The 17743-nt window shown below is 39.4% G+C and overlaps 1 protein-coding gene across 6 annotated transcripts in view; it reads right to left on the bottom strand.

Moving 5' to 3' along the window:
* TPD52L1 (tumor protein D52-like 1) overlaps positions 1–17743 on the bottom strand; it is a 104427-nt gene that overhangs the window by 2876 nt on the left and 83808 nt on the right. For 2 of the 6 annotated variants that reach the window (XM_011992167.1, XM_011992169.1), the window contains exons 4-6: positions 11305–11406; positions 7164–7202; positions 3730–3790 (exon numbers count right to left, since the gene is read on the bottom strand). In XM_011992167.1, coding sequence (XP_011847557.1) covers positions 3730–3790; positions 7164–7202; positions 11305–11406 — 202 coding nt within the window. Of the gene's footprint in view, positions 1–3729; positions 3791–7163; positions 7203–8887; positions 8903–11304; positions 11407–17743 lie in introns of all 6 variants that reach the window. The other 4 variants (XM_011992166.1, XM_011992170.1, XM_011992168.1 and 1 more) reach the window with 4 other exon arrangements.

Here is a 17743-nt window from a genome sequence, read left to right as displayed (position 1 = left end):
TCTTTCTTTCTCCTCCTTCCCTCTCTCCCTCTTTCTTTCGTTCATTCGTTCGTTCGTTCTTCTTTCGTCCTTTCTTTCTTTCCTTCTCTTTCTTTGGGACGGAGTCTTGCTCTGTGGCCCAGGCTGGAGTGCAGTGGTGCAATCTTGGCTTACTGCAACCTCTGCCTCCTGGGTTCAAGCAATTATTTCTGTCTCAGCCTCCTGAGTAGCTGATGTTATAGGCGTCCACCACTATACCCAGGTAATTTTTGTATTTTTAGCAAAGATGGGGTTTCACCATGTTGGCCAGGCTGGTCTCAAACTCCTGACCTCTGGCCCACCTTGGCCTCCCAAAGTGCTGGGATTATAGGCATGAGCCACCAGGCTTGGCCAAGGCTGTATTTCAGTAAGACTTAATGTATGGACACTGAAATGTGAATTTATATAATTTAATTTTCAAATGTCACAAAAATTATTTTTATTTTGCTTTTTTTCAACCATTAAAAAATGTAAAGCCATTCTCAGCTTATGTACCATTCAAAAGAAAGGAGTCAGCTTAGTTTGTGGACCTCTGGCAGAGCACTGATTCTGCCTTCCCTCTGTTATCTTAACACTGGGAACTGGTGGGGGAAAGGGATGGTTTCCACTGTGTGATTTTTCACTATGCTTATTTCTTCCCTGAGAGAAACAAATAAGATTAATTCCATGTAATCTACTCTATTAATAGTTCCCTTTCTCTTTTTTCTTCCATTCACATTCTCTTTTGCAATAGAAGTAACACACAATATTGAATTCAGTGAATAACAATTACTGATGTTTTCTTCTGTGCTTTGTTTCATTATTCTTTCCTGTTTCTTGATTTCCTCAAAACAGAGTAGTGAAATGAAGAAGGAAGGAATGGCTTTGTAAGAAATCAATTTGGCAAAGAAGGGATGGAATCAAAGATATTCCCAACCACGTAGGTTTAATGACTGCCTACTGCAATACCTTAGGTAAGGACCTCCTTAAGCAAAGATGTGAATGATAAAAATCTCCTGGACCCTTCTCTTCGTAATTGTTTTTCATACAAGTATTTGTCACTTTGCCCCCAAATTATAATCATTCTTTGCATAGAATTTCATTTGAATTGCTGAGTTGGGATTCCTAATCTCTCATAATACAAAAAGAAACAAAACATGTAATGTAACTTGGCCCCCCCCGCTTTTTTTTTAAGGTTTTGGTCCAGGCTGTGTGATGTATTTATCAAAAAATAGGTGCACTAAAAATATGGTCTGCTTGACATGGATGCAAAATGGTTGGAAGAGATGTAGTTACTCATGACTCATTGGGAGATGGTAGAAGATACCAAAAGTGGTTTCACAGAAGTTGGTTCTGCATTTGCTTGTTTGTTTTGGATGAAATAGAAAGCATGCTCAGTGACTATACAGGTGACACCAGCTGAGGTGTCAAGGAATACATTGTAAGGGCATAGGCAGAACTAAATTTTATAGGATTGGAAAAGTGTTTCATGGAAAAACAAACTACAGAATTGGGTATAAAGAACGAACCATGGATTTGGTACAAGTGCCACATGGTACATGACAGATTGTGTGAGAAGATCGCAGGAGTGGACCTTTACAGCGGAACCTATTTTCTCACAGAACATAAATATGACTATGATTCCTTATCAGCAGTGTCTTCAAAAATCAAATTGAAAACCGGGTATGTGAATGGAAATGTAGCTCATAGACCTGCAGGAAATTCCACTCATCTTTACCGATTCGTGAGTCATTCCCTCAGCAGAAAACAGTCTAAGGATCCTTAATCAAAGAACAATATAGACATTTTGGAGATTTAGAGCACAAAAGTAAACTGCAAAAAATAAGCTATATAAAAAAAGTATTATACATATCTATTATTTAGTCTAGTGGGAAAAAAAGGACTGAGAAATTTGTAATTATTGAGGAAGTGGGAGGTTCGACACAAAGCATAATTATCAGCTATTCTCCATTGCCTGGGTGGACAGAAAAAGAGGAATTAGGCTTTGGCTATGAGATAGGAGGTGTGTGGGATGTGCGTCTTGTTAAACCACAAACAATCATACAAGCATAGAATCACTTTCAGGAAGTCTTCACAAAGGCTAGTATCTGCTGGGCTGGGTTAGTTATGTGCATATCTGAAGGAGGTGGCAGGCTATACCTTCTATCCCAATGAGGTGAGAAAAGTGAGAAGCTGAGCTTGTGGATTAAACACTTAAATCCTGTGGGAGCCATGAGCTTACCAGAGTTTCCTAAAAGCAAATGAAAATAGGTTTTTCTTTATTCTTCTTTTGCTTCTTCATAGCTCCTTCTTCTAAAGAAAATCTAAAAAGTACAACTTCTCCTCTGTCAGAACTTGTGTAGAAAAGCAATGGAACCTGTCCTCACTGGGTCGTCTAAGGCTGAAAACCAAACGTTTAGAAACTGACTCCTGGGATTTTTGAGCCTTTCATTTTGATCTTCTAGCAAGAGAAATGTTCATAACATTGGATGCTCCTCTCTTTAAAAAAAATTTTCCTACCCATGGGGCAGTTTAACAGCTCCCACTGGTTCCTGTACGCTCAACAAGGGATGATGTTGGCATGCAGAGCGGTGAAACTGCAACTGGAAACTTCTGGTGAATGAAACTGATGAAAGCACAGTAATGCTGAGTAATAATTTCATTCCTGGGCCTTAAACACTTAATTATGCGTCTAATAAAGTAGAAGTAGACTATGTGAAAGACCCTACCCTAAGAAAAAGACTCTCCAGGTCAAAATCCACAAGAGCACCTGGAATCACGAGTAAGGAATAACTTACAACTTCACATACACTTATCAGGCAGCACACATGATAGCAGCGTGGAGACACAGGATTCAGAGGCAGCTGAATAATCAGCATGGGATATGAAAGTTTTTGATCTGGTTAAAGATCACATATATTCTTAATTTTCCCAGTTACGGTAAAATACAGAAATGGATTGTATATGAAATAGAGATAATGATAGCAAGATGTAATTAAGTCATTAAGTGACACCTTTAAAAATAATCTTAGTAGTTTCAATGATTTTTCTTGTTTTAAAAATTCAATTTTAAGACTAGACTGATTTCATTTTACTCTTTTTATTCAAACTTACCTATGCTCAAACAATAATTCCAGTGAATTTCAAAAACACTTACCCTGTAATAGGCACATTTTCAATTTACACCCAGGGATGAAATGCATTATTGTGTTATTATAAAATGCATTTTGTGACTCAGTTGAATTTTCCCTCTATGATAGCCATACTGTGCTGTGCTCTGTACCTGAATTTATAAACAAGTCTAGGTAGCTGATGTAGTGGATACATAGTCCTGAGTTTGTTTTTGCTGTTCCATGTCCAAACCAGAGAAGCTATGTGCTGTTATTGAACTTTCACTCACACTCTAAATTCAGAATTCATATAGCCTTTATTCTATCCACAGTCATCTCTCACATATCTACTTTTGGAGGGATAGCATTAAGAGATTAAGTGGTAAACACATACCCCAATTCACTTTAATGAACAATTCACCCCTGAATGGTTTATACAAACAACTCTAAGGATACAGTAACACTATTCAATAGTGGTTTTATTCATAGATTTATATGTGAAGGAAAAGGTCTGACTTGATGCAAGTCTGCCTTCTTGGCCCTGCCTCAACTTTAACCGCAGCAATGGCTAAGCTGTCCTGAGTCAATGGACCCACTCACACAGAATTCACTTCATCTGTACCTTGAGGCTTGTGACAGTTGTCTCAACCCTCTCCTCAAATGATTTGAAAGTAGGAGAATTCCTAAAATAACAAAAAGAGAGAGGTCAGCTCCAAAGGCCTAGCTGTCTTAGCAACCATGCTGTTTGGTTTTCTGCTCATATTTGTAAACATGGCCTCTGCAACAGAGCTACCTGTCAGCTTGCCATGTACACCAACCACGTTTAAAATGTATGTCACTTCTGTTAGGTTAGGTTCAGAAACCATAACCTGACATGGAGTTTTTCTAGGTAAAATGATCAGATACTCAACTCTACAGTAAATAATATGGTATTTGGCAATGACACAACTGTAATAATTCCATGGTACACTGTAAATCATTTCCAATGAGCCAGTGGAGCAATAGGTACCTTAAGTTTTCATTTAGCATTTATTGTTTCTATCACAACACTCCTCTTCCTGACTCAGGATTTTTAGTAAGCAATGGAAAATCCATATGAAGAATGTCATGTTTGAGTTTTGCCACTTGGCAGTATTTAAAGTTATTTATTTCAGCAAATGTGAGACAATTCAGAAATAGTGCAAGGAAAAAAATGTTCATATATTTTTTCTTTTCCATGTCTTAGAAAAATAATCATTTTGACAACTTACATGAAGTGGTATTTTGGAAAGTTAATGCTTTCATTATTTTAAGACGAAACATACCCATTACCTACCTAACGCCCAATCAGAATGGTGTTATTAGCACGTGTTATTTTTCCTACCAAATGGGATATACCTATTTGTTCTCTTACCAAACAGAACCTTTGCAGCCTAATGGCTTTTTCTTTTTTCTTTTCTTTCTTTTTTTTTTTTTGATACAGAGTCTTGCTCTGTCGCCCAGGCTGGAGTGCAGTGGTGTGATCTTGACTCACTGCAACCTCTGCCTCCAGGGTTCAAGCGATTCTCCTGCCTCAGCCTCCTGGGTAGCTGGGGCCACAGGTGCCCACCACCACATCCAGCTACTTTTTTTGAATTTTTAGTAGAGACGGGGTTTCACCATGTTGGCCAGGCTGGTCTCGAAGTCTGACCTCAGGTAGTCCACCTGCCTCGGCCTCCAAATGTGCTGGGATTACAGGTGTGAGCCACCATGCCTGGCCCCTAATGGCATTTTATTTGTGACTCATTCATTGTGTTAAATAATCTATACATCATTTTGTTGCTTTAAGCTTAAAAACTTCATTTAGTGCTTTCTGGTGTTCTATATTGGATTTGGCCCCATAATATAATTTAATGATATCACTACCATTAAAAATATCACCAACTCCTACGAAAGAAACAGGAACTGAACTCAGTGTATTTAAATCTTGTATCCATGTCAGCTTTCAGCAGCAACAACTGCCATCATTTTCAGATCAAATAATTCAACTAAATGTTGAATTAATAAGGCACTCGTTATTCTCTCTTGAGTGCAAAAAAAAAGTAAAATAAGAGGAATGGCCTAGAAAAACTTTATAAAGGAGAACGGCTATAGAATATAGGTTTCATTGTATGGTGCAGAATGAAGTATCACTCTTATACTACTAAAAGGCAATGAACATAGATGTTCATGAGTGAATTTGGGAACTGTCTCCTGAGTCTTTGGTGATCTACAGGGTCAGAAATGTACTTGCATTCAGGCTGCACAGATTAACAATGGTGAGTTCAGAGGGTCCTGACATGGCATCACATTTTGTGTATGACTCAAACACGAGTCAAATTCCTATGAGTGATCCTCCATAATCCTGTTTCATGATGAAATATTAGTAAAATTATACTTGCACGACTCAAAAAGTATATAGTTATTGGCACTTCATTTCCATTGCAGATTTTACTTGGCCAAGCCTGCACACATGACTGCCTGTCATCCATCAGTTACACAGGCCCACAGTGAGGAAATGGTTCATGGGTGTATGTTAGACAAGCAAAATAATTTTTTTTCAAGTTAGTTTCAGGCAAGCTCATGCAGACTGCGTTTGACCCATAAGCCACTACCAGATGAATTCCTGGTCCACAGGGGAAAACCATGTTAATTTTTCCAAGTCTTCTTCTGACACCCAGATTCAAAATTTGACAGGTAAAGGGGAACAGAGCTTTAGGTTCCACTACCCACCTTGGGTATTCTTATGCTAGGGAGAGCAAGCCATTCACAGATGAACTAAGCAATCTTGAATCTGTACTCTCTGTTTACCACCAAATACAGAGAACTAAATACTGTGGTTAAATTTCCAAATCAACCAATTAACCACATAACCCCAGTGCAGAAGAGCCTTCCTTCATAAAATATAATAGAACAGACATTCATCTAATTAAATTATACTAGGATACATGCTGGAGAAGAGGGAGAAACTCTTTAATCAGATTTAATCAGATGTACAACTTTAATCAGATTTGATCAGATGTACAAACTTTTAGCGCTGCAAATGACCCTAGGAAGAATTTGGCTTCATGACAGTTAAAAAACAGAGGAAAAGATTATATATATAAAGAATTTGGCTTCAGCGGTCTCAAACCATTGAAAGTAACTGAACTCCTTCTATAATGCACTCAAACCACAATATTAATATAAAGCAGGTAGAAGAGGCATAGGTGTGACTGAAGTGGGGAAAGATCCCAAAGGCTTCATCTCTAGGCAGCCTTAGGGCTCAGTGGGTGGAGGGGCACCTTTGGCAAGCAGCTGATCTGGTTATAGCCTCTTATTCTAAACATGATGAAGCTGATACCGTTGAGGTGATTTTCCCATGAGTGCAAAGTTAATCCTTGGCAGAGCTGGGCTAGAGCCTGCATTTTCTGATTTTCAATTTAACACTCATTCCTGTCTTGCTGTTAGTTTAATTTTATCTGACTGCATCACTATGCCATGCAAACTTGAAGTGAGGAATGTCTTTCTCACCAGTTTTTATCTGGTCAGTAATTATACTGGCATTTTATTGTTTAACAAACATCTCACCTTAATATCTACCTTAAAAAATCCTAATGATATCCTTTCTAGAACTTTAGCCTTCTTAGTCTTCAATCCTTTCATTTAAACTTTCCCCCAGGCTGGCATTTAATTCTGCTGAAATGAGAAACCCAAGGTTACCTTTGCAAGATTGCTTGGCATGTTCAGACACTGTGCTAAGTGCTTTATGGAGGTTCCTTTGTTTATGCCTCACAAACATCATATGAAGTAGGTCTTATTTCTTGTAATATATGGATAAAAGAATTGAGGTTAGGTCACTTGTCTTGAGTCACACAGGAAAGGCTAGATTTAAGCCAGGATGTCTGGTCAAAAGCCCAAGCTACACAATTCTTCTACAGAATTGTCAACCTTTTCTTCTGAAGACCATGAGCAATTTCCTTTCGCATAAAGCAGGGAACCCCATAAGTAAATATAAATAAAGTAACACCTTAAACACATTCCATATTAATATTACATAAAAGATTTTACACACATTACCTCATAGCAGGCATACTTATGGAATGGCGAATGGAGTAGCTTCAGAGCAAAAGCAGATTAAAGGGGAAAAAAGAAAAAAGAAGAGAGCACACATAAGTACAAGAAAAACTCCCTATTTGTAGTTCTAAAACAGCAATTCCAAATATCTGAAATATTCCCTGCCCATCCAACCAAGATGATATTTGTTTTTGTTGGGTATAATAGGCATAGTCAGCTTTCAAGGGTATAAATGAAAAGTAGATGGTGGATCCACAGTTGCATATTATTTTACTTTCTGCAGCCTCCTTTTGCCAGGAAATCTGAGAATGTCTGGTTTCTCCCAGGTGAGCCCAGTAGCCCATGAGCATCTTCTCCAGGCCCAGCCTAGGTCTCTACTCCCTTCTGCTCAGGAAGACAGTAAGGAGCAAAAGGCAGTACCCAGGAAATAGAGCCAGGCAGGTAGAAGCTAATCGTTCCATGGTAGAGAAACTGGCCAGAGGAAAGCAAGAAGTTAACATAAGACTTTCAAGGAAGCACATGCCAGGCAAACACAGTTCTCATAGGCCAATGTGAGGGCAGGGACTTCTGCATCCATTCTGGTTTGATTGTCAGGATGATTGATTTGTACCAGATGATTGTCAAGAACATCTGGTGCAAATACAAACATTCCTGAGAAGTTTAAGAGATTTAGACTTCTCATCCTATGAATCCTAGTAGCTGATTCATCTTCCCTCTGGTTAATTGCCTGTTACTTTCTATTGAGTTCCACTCAGAAATCAGGCTGAGTAGGGGGAGGAGTACAATGGGTCCATTTTCCTGGCCTAGTGCTGGATCCCACCTCACACTTTTCAACAGCACTCCTGCTTTCTCTTCTCTCAAGAAGCTAACAGTTCAGGGACCAAATCTGTCACCCTTCACTGATATTATCCACTGAGGGCATTAGTATGGGTAGCACTTTGCTAGAACACAGAAAGAAAAGGACAAAGAAATTCATGGTATACTTACGGTCTTACCCTAGACACTCGATTTAGAAACTATTAGGCAGATATTTCCTCAGAAATTACACTTAAAAAGCATCACTAAAAGAGCCTAATCTGCATTACCAATTGGTGTATCTCTGTAAACATAGACCACTTTCTCAGGAAAAAATGTAAAAAATAAAAATGTATAATAAGATTCCAGCTAAAAGAAGGCTTAGTTCGGGGACTTGGGACTAACAATCGCAAACTTCTTAACATATGCGCTTTTCCAGTAGCCTTTCTTCCCTTCAACTTCAGAAGGCACAGAAAGTTGAAGGTGAAACATCAACACAAATTACGGGTACAAGAAATTTACAGAAACATGACAATCTACAGAAAATCTGTTTTTGTTTCTCAACTTTACTTTCTAGAAGCTTTAGAAAACATATATAACTTTCAATCTCCACTTTGTTTTTTCTTCTTCTTCTTTTAATTCTATGGACCTCTGTCAACACCGGAAGAAATGGTGCAGAGAAAGAGACTCCTGAGAGATTGTTCAGCTAGTGAAATGGTGTCAATGATTCAGAAATGAGATAGAGACGTACTTCAATAAGTTCAAATGTATTAAGTGCCCTATAAACTATCTTCCTGGTCACGGACACTCTCTAGAAAACAGAGTGTAGTTTTGTTGGTTCAGACACAGTGTGAAAGAAACAGGGAGCCCTGGGAAGCAAGGAGGCAGCAAGGCAGTGGGCAGAGCCCCACACGCAGCCCTGTGGCGCTTACCCGATGGAGTGAGACCTGCAGCCGGGAAGCACAGGAGAGAAGAGCAGGAGCAGAGTTAGCAAACAGTAGGCGGGGAAACACCACACTGCCCTTGGGGGTCCCCTTCCAAGGGCCCCAGGGCAGAGATGGGGTAGCTTCATTTACCGCTCTTGATTACACTTTTTAATGTTTCTGACAAATCATTTTACCAACTCAGGTTTTGCTTCTAACGGCTATTCCTATAAGTATATAACATTGATTGCACTGTAATAAAATGACAGGCCTTCTCCAAACATTTTGTCCCCACTGGATCACAGTTTGAACAAATTAATTGAGAAGTTCCCAGAAGATGCCAATGTTATTAGAAAAATGATTCCAACCACTTGGATTTCTTCGGAGTACTTTCCTAAGTGTGACCTCATTTTAACTTTACAGGAAACATTTTGGTTAAGTGGGTATTAACAATGTTACTTTACGGATGCAGAAAGGGAGTGGAAAATTCCATGACAATCAGGTTAAAATGAGAATCTTACTTCGCTCAGAAAAATACAACTAATTTTTACAAAACATACAAATTAAATCCTAACATAATGCTGTTTTTTTTCCAGCTATTAAAAGGCCCAAATTCTAGGTTTTACAAAATCTGTAAATATTAATTTGGAGTAATTTTAAAGAAAAACTGAGAGGTGCTGTTTTTCTTCCAAGGTATCTGAATTTTGCTGGTGATGTTTTTGAATAAATTCAGAAATTTGTTATCAGAATGCACAAAAATGTTATAACATAACTAATAAAAATGTAGACTAATATGACACTTTTAACCAAAAAGAAGTTTAAAATAAAAGGTCTGTAACCAAATTTTAACATATCCCCCATATTTACAAATTGGCACATTAGTTTTTGAACAAAAAATCAAAGCTTACTAATTTTTCTCATTTAAAGGCTTTTATTAAATTAAGCTTAAACACTTTTAAAATGACTTTTATGTATATTACTTGTTTTGGCATAATTTAAAAGTAAAAATCTTTGTAAAACTTGTTGCTTTCACAGAGAGTTATTTATATACAAGTGTTAGATATAGTTTGAGAGAAATATACACACAAAATATTATGAAAATAAAGCTCTGAAATTTTCAAACTCTTCAAAATATTTCAGGATTGTATTTGATTAGCAACATAGACTACATTTTCCAATATTTTTGGCCACAGTGTATAACGAAAATTTTGTATCCTTTACATGGGGTAATAACAAATGGAAAGTTTGGAAGTCCTGGAAAATAGGCCATCCACTATACTAAACAAAGCCACATTGAAACAGGAGGAAAGGCAGTCAATACAGCCTTGACATTATACCCAATTAGTGTTTGAATATGAATGTCAACATATTGCATATGCTTCATTCTTCACTGCTGGGAAAAACAATTTATGAAATACCGTGGGCTCCTGTTAATATCCTCTCCCTAATTTTTACCATCTTGTAACCAAGCGGGTCATTTAAAGATAAAAAACGGCTATTTTTTGAGTGCATAATACATGTCAGGGTTTCTTCTGCTACTTTTGTAATAGTCCAATGACATTTTTATTCTTTTTTTTTTTTTTTTTTTGAGACGGAGTCTCGCTCTGTCGCCCAGGCTGGAGTGCAGTGGCCGGATCTCAGCTCACTGCAAGCTCTGCCTCCTGGGTTTATGCCATTCTCCTGCCTCAGCCTCCCGAGTAGCTGGGACTACAGGCGCCCGCCACCTCGCCCGGCTAGTTTTTTGTATTTTTTAGTAGAGAAGGGGTTTCACCGTGTTAGCCAGGATGGTCTCGATCTCCTGACCTCGTGATCCGCCCGTCTCGGCCTCCCAAAGTGCTGGGATTACAGGTTTGAGCCACCGCGCCCGGCCGACATTGTTATTCTTATCTCCATTTTATCAGTGAGAACTCACCTAAGGTGAACTAAGTTATGTCTGTGTTCCTCATAAATTGACCCTCTGAAGTCAGATTATTCGGAAGCTTGTTATAAATGCAGATTCCGAGACTCCACCCCAGACTTACTGAGCACAACCTCTGAGAGGTGCAACCTAAGAATACATATTTTAAACAAGCTTCAGAGGTGTTTGTAAGGTCTCCTAAAGATGCAGAGGCACTATTCTAGTTAGCAGTATCATGCTGGAGTTCCCAGGGTTCAAGTGAAAGATTTCAACACAGTATGAAGAGAACCAGTTTTATAAACATGGGAAAATATGTTTTCTTGGGTATAATAGGTACCCAAGGTTATAAAGATAGACAGATATTTGCCTCTCAGTGTCAAAGCTTTTCCTTTTTTTTTTTTTGAGACAGAGTCTCAACATTTTTATCCATTATAATAAAAAAAAATACATATGTTGAGATGACCAGCTGATAGCTAGTGCTCCCTTCAGAAGGGCTTAGCACTGTTCCCATAGTATTTTCCCACAGTACCTCATGTCTCCGAACTTCTTGCTGATGGCCGTTCCAACGTTGCTGAAAGCTGCAGTTGCCTTCTGTCCTGCGTGACTCAGGGTTTCATGTGTTTTCTTGTAGCTAGAAGTAAAACAGAACAACATGGTTTTTATATCATGATCTCCCATAAACAATTCATCTTCCTTCTCACTCCTTACTTTGAAAACGTTCTTTCCTCAACAGATTTAGGAAGAAGATCCACAGAACCAACTGTTCCCATTCATTGTCTGGGGATGACGGGTTGGCAGCTGTTCATCAGAAGGAAAGTCAGACCATTAAATCTAAATTCAGGAAGTATATACAGATACAAATACAAATACAGATCTGAATGTGCAGATCTTTCATGACAAATAACGGAACTGCCCAGAGAGAAGAATATTGTTCTTGAAGTGTATTAGTTCTAAAACAGACACTTGTCAATGAAAGCTCTAGGCACCAAAGGTGACACAGAAATTAGAGAATGCAGGTTTAGGTTTTGAAGGGACATCTAAGCTTATACTGTTAATTTGGGTAAAAGAAAACCCAGAAAAAGGCAAACTACAGCTAGTTATTTAGTTTACTTTTCTAGTGTTTATAGCTGGGAATAATAAAAGCACATCATCTGAAGATGATATAGTGACTTTTTTTCAAAACAGTTTTAGGAATACAGTACTGTGAGTATTTGTTGATAAGCCTATGTCACACTAGACTTGACTACTTGAGGGCAAGGAAGCCATTCATCTTTGTGTCCCTAGTCTCTGACAAAGGGATAAAGGAGAAGCTCAATAAAGAGTAGATGAATGAGTGGGTGATATCAAAAGGGACAACCTTCTGTGACTCTGAACTGGGAGTAGTGGCACTAGGAAAAGAAAGAGGTATGATGGATTACAGGGATCGAATGGATAGATTCAACAGGAGATGGTAAGTGACAAATAAGAGCAAGACAAAAGATTGTCCTGAGGATATGAGCATCATGACAAGAAGGACAATGGTGCTACCTATAGGGATGAGAAATTTGAAATTTCTGAGTTAGTTATTAAAGTGGGAAATAAAAGGTACATAACTTGAGGAATAATAGTACATCAGCAAAATTTTTATACACATTAAAAAAAAAACTCAAATCTTAAAATGCATATGCTGTCTTCTTCTGATTTATGCTGCTCCCAGGTAAGTTCTTCCAAAACCCTGTTACACTTGCATGCATATGGTACCTGTAAGAAAACATTATACCCTATGAAATCAGCTGTGTAGGAACTGCCCTTTTCCCTCTACCCCTTCCATCTCCCACAAGTCATCCAGCCCTAAGTATGATCTCAGGGCAAGTCATCCAGCCCTAAGTATGATCTCAGGCTCTAGTGAATGTTTTAAAATATGTGCCTTGGTCTTCCCTAGGACAGAAATAACTTTATTAATGTGGTATTCTTTTTGTCAGCAGGATGGAATCTTTCTATAATATTGTTAGCATTATATGTTATTTATTAACACAATGCCTGTTTTTTTTAGGAAGTATGAAAGACATACATTAACTAGATCATAAAACCAAATGTTCATTTACTAAACAGACATTTCCTATCAAAAATGAAAAGACCGAGGGGAATAAGGTCAAAGAAGAATCTGGTGACTAGGGGGTAATTTGTGTCTCTGGAGAGGACTGTGTGAGGAGAACAAGGAATGTGGATGCCAGATGGCACTGGGTCAAACAGCAAATGAGACAAGATGAAAGAAATGAACAGCTTTGAGGAAGTTTGCTTAATTTATTTTTTTCTGTGACGGTCCAAAAAATATCAGCTGATTCAAATTAAATTTCATGTTTACATTTTGCTACATGATTTTGGGTTTTAATTTTGGAAAAACATTTTTTGACTACATGAAACCATAGAATTTCAGGCAGTGTATACATGAAATCAAATAATATCAAGGAGAGAAGAGGAAGATGGCAGATAGGAGGCAGACAGGCTAACGTGCATCTTGCACTTGCTCAGACAGAACAGTGTGTGGAGACTCACATCATGAACTTTTGCTCCAAGAAGCACCACAGGAGCTTAACAGGAACCCCAAAAGAATTCACAGATCGTTTGAAAGGAGTGGCACACTACTGCAAATTCTGAGAGACAGGTGAAAAACTGAGTTCCTAGAGTGTGAGAGGAGAAAACCTGCCTCTGAACCCACGTCTCCACTAGGGAATCTGAAAATCCAGATCACAGGAGAAGGATTTAACCTAACTTAGAGCTGGCATGGATTTAGGTATCTGGGCGAAATACAGCAGTAGCAGCAATGGGAAAGGCCTTATAGGCACTCCAGTCTCTAGCTTGAGCCCAGGGAATGTATATAACTGTATCTCACAGAGCGCCTCAAGGAAGGCAGCCAGTGGAATTAGGGAGGGGTCATGGGGGGAAAGAAGTTTCCAACTGAATTTTATAATAATTTCCACTGGGCATGAACTTTGTTAAGCAAAATCTGGGGGGTGACTGGAAACTGCTGCAGATAAGAGTGCAGGAGCTACCAACACTGTGGGCAGACAGGGAGGGGTGCAGCCTGAAAGCTGTGCTTGCTTTCTCAGCAGGGAAGCCTATGGCCTGGGGCAGGTCTGAGTTCAGTGTGCGCAGACTGCCTGGATGGAAACTCAGCTCTGTTAGCAGAGCACTGCAGGAGTGAGACTGGCCTCGCCAACTGCGTGGGAGCTGGGTGAGACCTTTTGCTACCAGGTATCTGCCACTTCCCTGATGAACTATATGACGCAGCAGAGGCAGCCATAATCCCCTTTGGAAGGTAACCTCATTGGCCTGAGAACCACACCTCCCAACCCCCAACAGTGGCTGCAGCAAGCCCCACCCAAGGAGAGTCTGACCCGTCCAAGGAGAGTCTATCCCTGCCCCCACTTGATGGTATTTCTCTACCTGCCCTGGTAGAGAAGACATAAACTCTTGAGGGCTTTATGGACTCACCTATCTCCTGAGAAACCAGAATACCTCTCTTGGACAATTTAGGGCAAGCTTAAATCCCACTGTTACTACTGCAGCTGGTGCCTTCTTAAAAACACCACCTCCTGGCTGGAGGCGGACAAACTCAGGCCATTACTGCAACTCATGACAGAATAACCCTGATCCCAGGAAGAAGAAAAGAACAGCTAATACTGCTGCCTGTAACATCCTGGCTAAGCAGAGGTCCTGAGTCTGTCCACACGACAACTTCACTGCTAGCATAACCAGCATCTGAGAAAGCCGGCACATTAAACCTATCTACAACCAAGGATTCTCACAGAGTCTACTTCACTCCCTTGCCACCTCCACCAGAGCAAGTACCGGTATCCACAGCTGGGAGACCTGAAGACTGGTCATATCACAGGACTCTCTGCAGACATTTGCCAGCACCAGCCTGGAGCCTGGTAGTCCTGCTGGGTGGTTAGACTAAGAAGAGAAATAACAATCACTGCAGCCCAGCTCTCAGGATGTCCCATTTCTAAGGGAAGGGGGCGAGCAGTACATGGAAGGATCACCCTATGGAACAAAAGAATGTGAACAACAGGCCCTGAGTTCCAGATCTTTCCACTGGTGGGAAGTTTCTCATAGCAGAGATACAATTGCAGTGCTGGGCGCAGTAGGGAAAGTCTGCACCTCTACCCCAAATGTCAGGCAGCCTCTGTGATTGTAGGGACTTGAAGAAGGGGTCCTTGTTCCCCCCGGCACTCTACTGTAGACACAGCTGGACTCCCCCCAGAGGAATGGAGGCACCTATAGACAGCCTTTCTGGAAGAATCCAGGGTGAGTGCAACTCCACAGGAGGATTCAGGCCTGCATGAGAGGCAAAGTCACAATTCCTCCCTACTTGGAACATCAACATTTCCATAGATGAAAAGAGGCGCCTGTCTGATCTGAATAGCCAGAACACTGGGACAGGAATGAGGCTACGCGGTGAGTAGCTTTCCTGCTGACCTAGTAGGAGAGCTGAGGTAGCTCCCACTCTTCACCCTGATAAAACCTCAGCACATCTAATTGAGAGTTCCTCCAGCCACCTTCATCAAGGCTGGGACCTCAGTCCACCATCAGGTATTACATCTACCCACCTGCCTTAGCCACAACCAGTGCCTAACCAGGGATACCTCTCCTAGTGGCCTAAAGCCTAAATCATCAACTCAGTAAATAAAACAGTGGGAAAAAAGTTAAATAAATAAATAAAGGGTACACCATGAGAGAACGAGATAAGCTTCAAGAGCTACCTGCCATTCCAACTCCATAAGAGGCAGTGAACTCGCCCACACACCAAGAATGTAAGGACTACAAACAGCATAAGGGAAAGCCAGCTCACAAAAAAACTTTCTGTAACTAAGGATCTCATACAGAGTCTTCACCCCTACAAGCACCAAGAATTAAATTAGGCTAAACTAAACATTAAAGTCTAATCCTTAAGAGGCAAAAAATAAATTTAAGTTTAAAAAAAAATTCAAGCAAAAATAAATTCAAGAACAATTTTAAGAAATAGCCTATCCAAATGAGAAGAAACCAGAAAAGGAATTCTAGTAAATACAACAAATCAGGGTTCTATAACACCCATGAAAGGTCACACTAGCTCCCAAGCAATGGATCCAAACCAAGAAGAAATCTCTGAATTGCCAGATAAAGAATTCAGAAGGCTGATTACTGTGCTACTCAAGGACATACCAGAGAAAGGTAAGTTGGCTGAAAACTAATTTAAAGAAACATAAAAAAAAAAAACAGGACATCAATAAAAAAATTTTTCATAAGGAAAAAACAATCATAACTTCCGGAAATGAAAGATTTGCTTAGGGAAATAAAAAATGCAGTGGAAAGTTTCAACAATAGACTAGAACAAGTAGAAAAAAGAACTTTAGAGGTCAAAGAAAAGGCTTTCAAATTAACACAATCCAACAAAGACAAAGAAAACAAAAATGAACAAAGCCTCCGAGAAATTTGGGATTATGTTAAATGGCCAAACCTAAGAATAATTGCTGTTTCTGAGGAAGAAGAAAAATTTTAGTTTGGAAAACGTATTTGAAGAAATAATTGGGGAAAACTGCCCTGGCCTTGCTAGAGATCTAGACAACCAAATACAAGAAGCTCAAAGAACTCCTGTGAAATTATTCACAAAAAGATCATCACCTAGGCACACAGTCATCAGGTTATCTAAAATCAAGACCTCCTACCTTAGTGCCTCTGCTCTAGCTGTTCAGCTTTGTGATGCCATAAAATATGGCACGAAAAGGGTTGTGCTATATTTTAAATGTCCCATTTTGAAGAATTAAAAAGACTTAAGCCTGCACCCTTGGGAAGACTGTAAAAGCAACCTCTTTCTGTCCAATCAAGGCCAGAGGTCCCTGGGGCCTTGGCCACTTAGTGCCTACAAAATGGACTGAGCCCTAGGGAGAAGGGAGTGATAAGGGTAAAAAGGAAACCAGGGAAGGGTGGAGGAAAGGAAGAAAGTCTATTGAGCAACCACCTGCCACTGACTCTGTGTGGCCTGAAAGGTGACTCAAGGGAAAAGTAAATAAATAGTCTGCAATATCTGTGGCTTTTGCATGAAGTTGGGACTGGCTACTGGTTAGAGAATTCATTCTTGTGTTGGTCCCACATTTCTTCAATAATTCTTACAATTAGACCCAATATTTAATTTTCTTTTAAGCTTTTCCATGTAGTTTAACTTTATATATTTGAGAATGTTTTGAATTAAGATATGATTTTTAAAACACTTTTTTCTGTGTGTGTGACAATCTGAATTTAATGCATAATTTAAATATAGCTAGCTAGAGAGAAGTATATATTGAAAATAGGTGATAGCTACGTTGTGTTTTAAACACATTTCTACAGCAAAATGGGAGGTGAGCCTGTGCAGTGATCTGATTACTTTAGTGTGGATTAATATTATTTATGTCCCCACCAAGAAAAATGCAAGTCTATTTCTATGTGAAATTTTATAGTTAAAATTCAGCTATACAGGTACTTTAATGCAGTGTTAAAGATTTTAGGACTCCTTATTTCCAGTAATTATTTAATGTTTAATCTGAAGGGCATTGGAGCCGAATTCCTTCAGATTACAGATGATGAAACTGAGGCCCAAAAGAGTTATGTGACTCTTAGTGACACAGGTAAGTCTAGGGCCTCATCCAGGGTGCCTGCTTTCCATTAAAATATCTTGTTGCCTTGAAGATGATAGACATTTAAAGGTGAGTTGGGTCAGCTTTCTATAGCACCAGTGTTCAGAGAGAGAAACAATATTGCATTTCAAGAATGCTAAAATGCACATTTTTTTCCCCACATTTTTATACCTCTTCCCTAAGCTAAACATCATATTCCTTTTATATATATGTATAGACTTGGGATCTCACTATGTTATCCAAGCTGACCTCAAATTCCTAGACTCTGGAAAACCTTCTTCCTCAGCCTCCCCAGCAGCTGGAATTATAGGCAAGCACCACTGAGCCCAG

This window comes from Mandrillus leucophaeus, unplaced genomic scaffold (genome assembly GCF_000951045.1).
Source record: "Mandrillus leucophaeus isolate KB7577 unplaced genomic scaffold, Mleu.le_1.0 Scaffold405, whole genome shotgun sequence".
Lineage (NCBI taxonomy): Eukaryota > Metazoa > Chordata > Mammalia > Primates > Cercopithecidae > Mandrillus > Mandrillus leucophaeus.
This window is presented reverse-complemented; position numbering and strand designations above follow the sequence as displayed.